The sequence below is a fragment of the Morone saxatilis genome, unplaced genomic scaffold, assembly GCF_004916995.1.
Source record: "Morone saxatilis isolate NCDOM2014 unplaced genomic scaffold, NCSU_SB_2.0 Contig6, whole genome shotgun sequence".
Lineage (NCBI taxonomy): Eukaryota > Metazoa > Chordata > Actinopteri > Moronidae > Morone > Morone saxatilis.
Genome location: NW_023340206.1, coordinates 1,311,459 through 1,322,797, shown reverse-complemented (window position 1 = coordinate 1,322,797; position 11,339 = coordinate 1,311,459). Strand labels below are relative to the sequence as shown.

Below are 11,339 nucleotides of genomic sequence, written 5' to 3'. Positions count from 1 at the left end.
ACAGAGAAAGACTTTTTGCTGAAAAGTGTCATTATGAAATAAAATATTCAGAAATAAAACTGTACCAAATAAACAAAATAAAATCTTATATTTGTAGTTATGTCGTATGATGATTCATCTTATATTTATGTGATTCTATTTATGAATCACATTTTGAAAACCCACATGTAGATTTACCTTGGAAAACCTGGAGGTGCTTTAACGCAATTCCAGTGTAAGTGATTCACCTTGGACCCGGATCATTTAACACTGTTGGCCTTATCATAAGTCTGTATTACATGCTTTTTCTCTCGAACTGAGATGACAGTTACTGATGATTGAGCAGTTTTGAATACCTGGCTGACAATACTATTCCAGACCTGTTCAGTCCTGTTATGTAACACAGCAACCAGTCCATGGTTTCCCATAACAAACTGTAAACACATGGTGTAATAAATCAGTCATTTTTCTAGTCATGGAAACAAATGGAAAATTAAAATGCTGTCCTGGAAAATGTTAATGTCTTTAGCCTCTCACTCAAAACCCCTACCTCTCCTGCATGCACAGCAATGTTAACTGTATTTATAATTCATTTTAAACTTTTCTGTAAAATAAAATTAATTCTATCTGATTTGAACTGTTACTTACATGCTGTGACCAAATTAATGTCATGGTTAGAGGAAAACTGTAGTAATCATAAACCCTACATCAAAAAGGAGGAATAGAACTGGAGTTCAACGTGTTAACACTAGGTCTATTTCTTAATTTCTTAAAATGACTGGGAACCCTGATGTATGACATTCATGGTTTCTACCTCAGAAATTCATTAAAAAAGTTAGCTTTATTTTTATTTCATTCCAAAATTATATTGACTTAATTGCAACTGTCATCCATCTTTTCTATAAAATGTACCCCTAAACTGTGGCAGGGTAGCTGCATTTTTATCTTGGATAGTGAAATGTATGTTATATAATGTTTTCCAACATTATATATGAAAAAGAGCATCTATTTTATTATGTTTTAGATTCATAAATATAAAAAGTGTAAAAGCTACTTTCATGTTTTTAAGAAAGAAATGAAACTATATGTTAAGATCTTCAGCAAAAAACACTTGTGACACTGTTCTCCCTAATTAATGTTTTCACTTAAGCCACTTTCTATTGGTTTATGTTGACCCCTGTCATTCATTTATTTTTTGTTTTTTGTTTTTTATTATAATTTGTTAATCCTTTATTTACTTGTTTGTACATTTACCTATATATCTATTTACATGGAATTGATATTTCAGTAGTTATTTCATTGTATTGTTAATTGGATTGAATAATACAAATAAACAAGGTTTTTGCATTAATTTGAATGGCCAGAATAATTGACAGCATATAGTAAAACATTTTACAAAAATAACTTGAACTGTTTGTCTATGTAACAGATGAAACACAATGCAGAACCTTTTCTCTGCCATAAAACTAAAATGAAAGGATTTTTTAAAATAAACAAACAGTTTTCATTGTGCTAGATTTTAGTGGGTGCTGCGGGCCCCTTAGCACCCCTACTTCCAGCTCCAAGTGTCAAGTGCGCCATTCACAAACAGGCGGCGTCAGTGTAAAACTGGTGATGCCATTCCCGTTGAGGACCACTTTAGAGGGGAAAAAACAAAAACAAGTCAGAATGTATGAACACAAAGTCATTTTTTCAAACACAATTTAAAAGTGTACATAATAATAAAAAAATATTTAGAAGAAAAAATGATTTGTTTTTTAACCATTCAACCCCCCACAGACCACATGGTACGGTCCAGAAGCCCTGCACTCTGTTGCTAGGAGGCGGAGAACGCCTCATCGCTAGAAATAAAACGGAGAGAAAAGTTCTGCCTCACACTTCTCCTCACCTTGGGCATGGTTTACGGTTCTACTTTATTGGTCTCTGTACCGAGGGATAACTCGGTGGATATTTCGGTATGGGACGGTTTGGCATAAAAGCACGTTTAATACATGTTTTGCTTCTTCAACCGTTATAGAGCTCGAGCATATTAACACACTGACTAAAGTGGCGTATTTATAATTGTTTACAATGGCCGCCGACTGCTCTCAAGAGGCAATTTTGGACTTTCTCACAGAGAAAGGGGGCAAAGTGACAAACACGGATTTAATTGAGCAGTTTAAGGCCGTATTCCCGGAGGAACCGGAGAAGAAAGCGGCCGTCCGTAACAGATTCAAAAGCTACGTTGACAACGTTGCTTTTGTAAAAACCGAGAGTGGAGTTAAATATGTCTGCCTGAAGAAAAAGTTTCGCGCTTCGGTTAAAGAGAGGCATAACTCGAGTGTCCGCAACGGGACAGAAAGGGAACCAGAACCAGCTTATGGTGAAGAGAAGCTGGTGTGCCGTTATCCCGGAGCTGCACACCGAGCAGACCGCGGCCAGATTAGCGGTGATGACGCAGCGGAGGATCCGGTTCAGCCTCGTGCCGCAGGCGCTGAGCTGCAACAACAAACACCTGGCTCAGGTTACGGAAATGACAGCCAGGTGAGAGTTCCGCATGCTTTCACTCCGGCAACAACTTTACCGGACAAAACAGACGACAAAAGTAAGTGTCATGAGTTTGTTTGTTTAGTTGAGGAAGCGGGCAGAGGCTCAGGTGATATGGGGAACAGAGGAAGCTTTCGGAGAGACAGGAGGGAGTCCAAGAAGGAGCAGGTTGGGAAAGCCCCTAAAATACCAGAGATTGCAGTCATCGAAGCGTCGCCTCTCCCTGCTGAGGGTTCTATGTTCACCCTGCCTGGGCCTGCACAAACTGGTCCTACAGGGCAGGTAGACAGATCTACTGCTGGACCCGATCCCAGAGACAGACCGGTTGAGTCACTAGAAGGCCTGAAGGAAGAGCTCAGTAATGTGTTGACCAGACGGCGAAACTCAAAAGGCTCCCAGCGCAGAGCCAGGCGGCCACAGTTGGACGACGGGGAGGATGACGAAGGGCAGTTGGATGCACAGAGTTTGTCTGGGAGCGAAGAAAACAGCTCCCCGAAAGGCAGCCGTCGACACTTCATCGAGCTCATGATGAACAGTTCGCCGCAGGTGAGGCGTAGCATGGTGTTGCGCAACTCGGTTTGCCTGTCCAGGAGCGACAGTGACTCACTCTCCTTGGTGTCCTCCAACCTGGATGACGACAGGGCCTCCGTCACTCTGGACCCGCTGGAACACGAATGGATGATGTGTTCTTCGGACGGGGAGTGGGGCAGCTTGTACCGCCTCCTCGCCACAGAGCCCAGCCTCATCCTGAGGAAGGATTTCGTCACCGGTTTCACCTGCCTGCACTGGGCGGCCAAGCATGGCAAACCCGAGCTGATAGCACTGATTATCAACTTTGCCAAGCAGCAAAATATTCCCATCAGCGTCGATGTTCGGTCCAACACCGGCTACACGCCGCTGCACATCGCCGCCATGCACAACCACATGGAGGTGGTGAAGCTCCTGGTGGGCGCCTACAACGCCGACGTAGAGATCAGAGACTACAGCGGGAGGAAAGCCTGCCAGTACCTCACCGACAACGTGAGCGTGGACATACGGGATATCATAGGAGCGTACGAGCGCTCGGACTCCGAGAACGCAGACCGCAAGGACGGGGGCCGCTGGAGGTTCTCCAAGGTTCTCCAGTCCAACCTGAAGCCCCTCAGGCTCCTCAACCCCAACGACTGTGACTCTTTGGACGGGGAGGCTCGACCCAGAGAGAAACCCCGCAGGAGGAACTCTTCATTCAGCAAGATGAAGCCCAAACTGCAGAGGCTGCGCTTGAGGACGTCGCAGATCGTCCACGGTACGTCGTTGGACCCAGAGGAGAAGGAAGAGTCTGCGAGGGGTTCCTTCAAGTCCAGACCTAAGACATATTTCTTTGGGTGAAATCATGACAGGAAATGGTGTCCACAGTGAAAACACAAAGACTGCTGGGGTTCAATATTTGTGGGTTTTATTTTATGTACCGGGTAATGCTGTGGAAGCCTTAGCACTCAATTCTGATTTATTTCTCGAATCAGATTTCTTTGTTCCGTTGTTCACATTATATATAAAATGTGGCTACTATCAGATTCCAGCGTGAACAGGTAACAGTCCTGAAGTGAACCAATATTGATCCAGAGTGACGTAAAAGTCCCTGCAGTGTGAACGTAGCCTTCGTGTTGATATTCAGTATCTAAAAATGGGATCAGCAAAGATTTGGTAAAAGTGGTCTGAAACCACATTAGTCAAATTGTTTCATGAGACTCAACATCTTCCTTTTAAAACATAATGAATATCTGATAACATTAACTCATATTCTTATGGAATCAGGTAACATCAGTGGTATCTATTAGCTAGGTTAGGGTTGTTGAACACTACCTTCTCTAACAGGGTCCCTAAACGTTTAAAGATCCTCTCCGGTCTGCTTGGAGTTGGAGTCGATGCCTTTTCAAGAATGTTAATGTGGAAATTATACTTCTATTTTGGAGAAAAAACATCAGACAAACTTTATTGCAAGCAGACTTTTTGTCCATTTATGTCTGGAGGGGATCTTTAAGTTAGTTTGAAGCGCAAACAGCATACAATCTGATCTTTCTATTCATAATTTAAATGATAAGGCTGCACTTATTCTATATTTTTCTTACACGACCACAAATGTGTCAGTCCGTCTCTCAATACCTCCTGACTCCTCTAGCTCAAAGCCCATTGGTTCCTGTTCAAGATTTTTCACTACAGACGCAACACAGTAAGGCTGTTTTTGGCTCCGTCCATGATCTGCCTCAGATGCACACTGCATTACAGTATTTATCAGTTTGAAAAGATTAGATGCTCAAACATCTGGTCGATGGTGGCATTGTGATCTGACTGCAGGTCAGCCTGCCTCTCTTTATCCGTCCACAGCTGACACTGAAGCCTCCTGACCTCTGTAATCGCTGTGTCACAAGATTGTAGTGTGAGGCCACACCAGAGGCAGTAAGAAGATCATTTTACATTTCATACTTTCCAGGACCAGAGCTTTAGTCTGGTGACTCACCAACTTTTGCGGGTGAAATAAAGTTAGAGACCTCCCCTGGAAATATGAAGCCATCTGGAGAGGGCGAAGTCTAAGAAACTGGGTAAATCCTTTGGTTAAGGCTCTGAGGTTTAAAGATGGTTTACTGAACTGGAATGCAGCAGAATGTACAATATTTTACAAGTTGTTTGGTGAATGTATTCATGACATAGTGGATGGAGAACAACAACATCAAATAAGCACAAAAGGACAGTTTTAGAGCATGGAAACAGAAAGTTATGAAGTGTTACACTAGTGAGTCTGACACAGCAGGGTTTCAATTAATCCACAACATGCTGCCTCTTGTCACAACTCACTGTACAAGCCATGCATGTTAAGGTTCTTAACTAGATGCCAGTGGAGATGAATGGCTTACATTTCTGGGAACACTTCAACAATGGTAAATTTCCATGATGTCATATATATCCAGTGATGGTTTCCAGTGATCATCTCGCTTTTTAAAATACCTTGTGAGTACACCAAGACTCTTAATAACTCTGTTATTATGCAAGTTTAAACCTCACAACATTTTCAGTGTTTACTAGAAGCATTTATACTGCACTGTTCATACTTTTCATACTATTCATACACTATTTTCATTAAGGATTTAATAGCTATTGCACACTTAAAACTGCTAACTAATATTGTCTCCAATAGAATTCAATTGCTAAATTGGCTATTGGTTGATATTAGCGTATACATGCCAGTATTGGTGTTATGGTTACAACGGTATGAGATTTTCATAGTACGATAAGAGTCTCAGAAAATATCAGTTCCATGGTATAACAGTATGCAGTCTTACACATTTATTATTATTATTATTATTATTATTATTATTATTATAGTCGTTTACAATGACAACCCTTAATAGACCCTATAATAAATGAAATGGAAACAGAAGCCTTATATTAAGTCCTTTTATTTGTATTTTAGTTCAGTGTATGGAAGCTCATTCCTGCCAAGTATTTAAATTGATAGATGAAAAATTAGCATGGATTAATAATAAATAAAGTACAATATGAATTAGTAGAATTTCTCATTATTACAATTTAGCTAAATCAAATTAAGATATATTAAGTCAAAGATGTGACTTAGCATCAAACAAGCTATAGTGTCTTAAAATTATGACTTACTAAGTCATACTTGTGAAACACTGTCATCATTTTGAGATACTCATTTAAAATCTAATCATTCCTAATTTTTTTACCATCTTTTTTTTTCAAGGTGGCATTAGGCTTCCGTACATGAGCTTTCTGTTCAGGTGCGGACTTCCATACTAAGTGGTGCTTAAAGAAAACACTTGTCCAACGCAATCTGCAGGCCGCATCTCATTGTGTTTAAGTTGAAACATGTTACATATAGTTTGCTGCACATTCTCTATCTCGAATTTACCGTACATTTTCCTTGACTCAATGGCACCTTCCATCTTTTTTGCACATTGTAACAAACTTAGATTTTTTATTTGCACACTTTTAAAGAGCTCGACCAATATTTTCTTAGGTACTTGCACTTGGGTGATGGAGGCCATTTTATTGGTGTATGTTTTTACTGATGAAATAAACTGTATGTCATTGCTCTTTTATAAAGGACTGTGTCTGATTTGTCTTTTGGTAGGGGCAAATCTGAAAATATGGATGGTTTCTTCAGGGTGTCCCCATGGTCTTATAATGATGGTCCAATAATATGAATTTTAGGCCTTAAAATATCTTAGTTTTTGGAATTTTTTTAGCCAGAACAGATGGGAAATAGGTCTTGCATTCATATTGGTCTTAAAAAAGTCTTACATTTATTCCTGTGTTTATGTTACCTAAAATCAGTTGTAGGCATTTTAGGGGACTTCGAGTTGTCCTTTGTTGTAGCTCTCATGAGGTTCTATTGGTCCCCAGCAGAATGAACACTTTGACAAAGTCAACTTTCCCACTCAAGAAAAGTAATAGTTTCAGTTTTCACCACTATAATCTGTCTACCCCACATGGCCAAAAGTATGTGGACAATGGACTCTTCCTGCGGTATGTGACATACGTAGAATCAGATCTTCCACGCACCATGTTGAACCTGGCTGCAGGGATTTACTCCCCATTCAGCTGGGTCCATGTGAAAAACCACATGAAGTAGCAAAAGCTGGACGTTCCAAGCATTGATCCATTAATTTTAGCTTATTCTTTTAATTATTTACTCTATTAGCTTTTTCCTTTTACTGTACTGAAAACTCTATTTTTTATACAACTATTTTTTTTTAATCTCCTCTCCTTTCTTGCAGTCAGGGGCAGCTGACAAATACACAGCATTTGACACCCAAGCTTGGTGTCAAATGCTGTGTATTTTTAATGTGTTAAAAATGTAATTGAATTAAAATGAACACATAATTTAATATTGTGTTATGGCCACATTTTAGACTAAGTGAAGGCTTTTGTTTAGTGTATTATGCATCATTTGGAAAAATGTGTTGATTTGGAAATAAAACAATCTTTGGATTTCTAAATGCAACCTTTAAATATGTATATTTAATGCTTTACTAATGCGCCACTATAATATTATGTTGTTCAAATATCTTAATCCCTTAAAGTGTCAATGCAACCGTCTGGCCACCCCATGAATATTCCTCTAGATCTGCCCCTGCTCTTAATTGCACATAAGACACCTTAAAACACCTAAATGAATTGTTATAGCTGACTCAATATGTGGATTTGTTTTTTTTATTAAATCATTAATTTTTCACATTTGTTGAGCTACTCTACAATCTCCCGAAGTATCGGCAGGTGGGGAATCACTGTTTCAGTATTCATCTGAGAAAGTTTGAGTAACTGGGAACCCTCTGTGTGGTTAGTTCACCCACTAGATGGTGCTCCAGCAGAGGGAATCATCCTGTGTGACGCCCGGCTGCAGCAGAGTCATCCTCTGTGTGTCATTATGACTCACCAGAGGTGGATCACACAGGCTGGATTCTCCACAGGGAGAGGAGGATAATCTATGGCTGCTGCACATAATAACAGATTGTGCTGAATTAATGCTTTTCATTGTTTCCCAAATTCTCCCACAGGGAAGTAAATTCCCAGTGAGCTGGCCTTCACATCCTCAAAAGCACCCTGTTTGGATTGAGTGAAAGATTACGTATCTCTTCTGAAGAATTAGTAAACCAAAGGTCAGCAAGTTACTGGCAAAGTGAAGTGGTATGTTTCTAAAGAGAAGCCTGGTTTGACTTTTTAGCCTGCCCAGACACAACAAGGATAGAAACGTCTCCTCATAATGTTTCCCTGTCAGACATGATGTATCTATCTGCTCTCAGGATTAGCCTCTGCACCAAATCCCATTTTCCTGTCTAGGGAGGCTGCCTTGAAATATCCGCTCAATTTAGACAGAAAAGCACAGATTTGTCAGGGTTATTCCTCAAGATCGTGTTGTTTTACAAGCTGGCCATGTTGCTTAACAATGCAAAGGCCAAGCTGTGGTCAACTCACAGCTGCCTAATGACTACATTTAGTATGTTAAGGAAAACCTGCACAGAATTTTTCTTCCTTCCTTCAAGCCTTAATTGGTAGATTGGCAAGAAGTGCAAAAATAAATCACAAAAATAAGTCTATTTAACATGTTCAACATCACATTTACACTGAATCCAATGGCACCAAGCATTTGATATACTGTTACTCCTTATATATTTCTCTATTACACTGTATTTAGTCGTTAGGTACTAGGGGTTACTCATTTTATCCCATAGGAATATATTATAAAATGTCTCTTAGGTGTGCACAATTGTAATACTGAACCCGAAAAGCCAACAGATTAGCATTTTTCTTAAGGAATCTATATTGTAACAGTCCAGAATATGTGTATCTGAAAAATGATGAAGATCTGAAATTCCTATCCTATTGTCCTAGAAGTGTTTTGCTGGAAAAAAAACTATGGAAAAAATTAAAAAAAGAATGTTAAGAAATACTTGAGCTAACCGACTTGAAAAACATGATGAGAGCTGCTCTCAAAACAAAGTACAGGGCTTCTCTAAATGCTGGAGACCAGTCACTGCAGTCTTACTCAATCTGGGCAAATCTCACTGACAGGGAAGTACTCAGATTACACATTCTTCTGTACTGTATGGAAGCCAAGAGAAGCCAAGTGCTCATGATATCTTTAAAGGACCAGTGTGTACGATTTAGTAGCATCTAGTGGTGAAATTAATAACGGCCTTAACTGAGTTAACTAAAACTAACCTAAAAACAAGATTGCCTCCACAAAGTATTGTTTTTGTGTTGTAACACCTATTCTGAACTTGTGAGATATTGCCCCTGACAAATATCCTCCATATTATAATAAAAAAATACAAATTTTTAAACAATAAAAACTAAACTGAAACTAGCAGACCTTTTAAGATGGAAAATAAATACATGAAATAATACAAATATAATAAAAAAATGACAAAAAAAAAAATTAGACTCAAAGGCAATTTATTTATTAGTGATTAACATATTTGTGCCATTAGTGGGACATGTTTCTTAATCTGTTGATATAATAAATTTAAACAGACTATTCATACGATTGTAAATTAATACACACTGGAAAAAGGCATCATTTAGTAATCATTGTAAACAATTGGTGTGCAATATATATAATCAATAAATTGGACATTTGATTGAAATTCAGTGTTTACTAACTGGTCCAATACTGAATGAAATGCTACAATGTGTTCTTGATGTGCATACCTTCAGTTATCCATCATCACTAGCTTCTGCTGTCTCACTGCTGCTGTAGACTGCAGAGTGTGGTTCTTAGTGAGTTCAATTAGTACTTGTGCAAGGTTTAGAATTGACCCTATTGTTTTGTGTCATTTAATACTCCTCACACACCTGTGTTTATTCATGACTTGATTGTGTGACCCATTACCAACATGTTACTGCCCCCTTGTGGCGTGGCATACCAGTATTCAAACAATATAAACTACGATTTCAAAAAGAAGCCAAAAAACACCCATACTGGCTTCAACACAGTGCAACTGAAATGTATAACAATAACAGACCCGAGGATATTAGAGACACAAGTGTCTTATGTTAACTCTGTTCATACTAACAGGAAGTAAGACAACATGATTAATTTAAAACACTTACACAATAAGTGCTGCAGTAGTCTATACGATGACTTTGGTCTTTTATGATCTTTTTGGAATATCAAGCAGATGGGGCTGTTGGACCTTTGCTGATTGGATACCTGCATGTTAGATCTAAATAATCACATCTAATCATTACTTAAAGCCCCTCCGACAGGGATCTCAAACTGTCGGCATGGGGGCCATTTCCGGCCCGCAACATGATGTCAAAAATATAATATAATATATAATGATTTTTATAGTGGTTTCAAAACCATTTACTTTATAGAATTAAAATAAAAACACTAAATGCGTGCAAACAATTGATAAGAAGGGAGAAGGTTTCAGGCCTTCATTTGTGGGCTGCAAACATTTAGCTTTCTGTATTAGTATGATGTTAGTAATGGAAATATTTTCATATAGCACTTTCTTGTAGTAGTTGAACATTGAAGTAGCCTTGCTAAGAGATGGCAAAACCAGCAGTGGCCCCAAGGCAGTTTGAGTTTGAGACCCCTGCCCTACAAGGAACTTTCATTTTGTCGGCCCTTGAGGACAAAAGCAATAATGTCTACTGACCCGGTGGCAGGCATTAAGAATAACTACATAGAAATAGCCAGTCTTCTCTCTGATGGCCTTGTTTGTTTATGTAGGTCCTATAGAGCCATCAGTATTAAACTGAAACAGTTCAGAACTCCTTGTAGTACTTTTAAGCAGGAAGGAAACCATATGCTGCGTTTTAGCCGGCTCGCATTACTGTTTTCCCCAAATTTGGCGATGGTGTCTGAAATGAGATACAGCTAGAATCATGTTGTCCTGATCAGCAGCAGACACAATGTACATTCAACTATATTCATAATATGGCAGCTCACAGTATTTCAGCATGAAAAGACACAATTACACTTCCTGATAATCCAGAACATACATGATACATATTATTTCACTGCATTGCACAGATTCAAGCAACAACATTAAAACAGATTTTTGATATACACCTGTTGCTTTGAAAATATACACCCATACTTCATTAGATGGTACGACAAAAAAAAATTTAAAAACATTTCTCTCAACATTTGGAAAACATAAACAGAAAATATTAAAGGTAGGGTAGGCAATCCTGTTCAGAAGCACGTTTTGTTATACTGGGTGAAATGGTCCCTCTGTTGTCAGAGGAATCAATTCGTTATGTCTTCAGAAAAAAGAACGGAGAAAATCAGAGCTCTCTGTCAGCTGCAGGACTGAGAAAAC

At 39.0% G+C, this 11,339-nt stretch overlaps 1 protein-coding gene across 1 annotated transcript; it reads left to right on the top strand.

Annotated features, from left to right (window-relative positions):
- Positions 1 to 1,756: 1,756 nt before the first annotated feature.
- On the top strand, positions 1,757 to 6,606 carry LOC118340151 (ankyrin repeat domain-containing protein SOWAHC-like). Its single transcript, XM_035678021.1, has one exon. The coding sequence runs from the start codon at positions 2,050 to 2,052 to the stop codon at positions 3,871 to 3,873; it is 1,824 nt and encodes a 607-aa protein (XP_035533914.1). The 5' UTR covers positions 1,757 to 2,049; the 3' UTR covers positions 3,874 to 6,606.
- The last annotated feature ends 4,733 nt before the right edge of the window (positions 6,607 to 11,339 follow it).

What these genes read in the sequence shown, in the direction of transcription:
- LOC118340151 (XM_035678021.1), top strand. Translation starts at nt 2,050, where the DNA reads ATGGCCGCCGACTGCTCTCAAGAGGCAATTTTGGACTTTCTCACAGAG.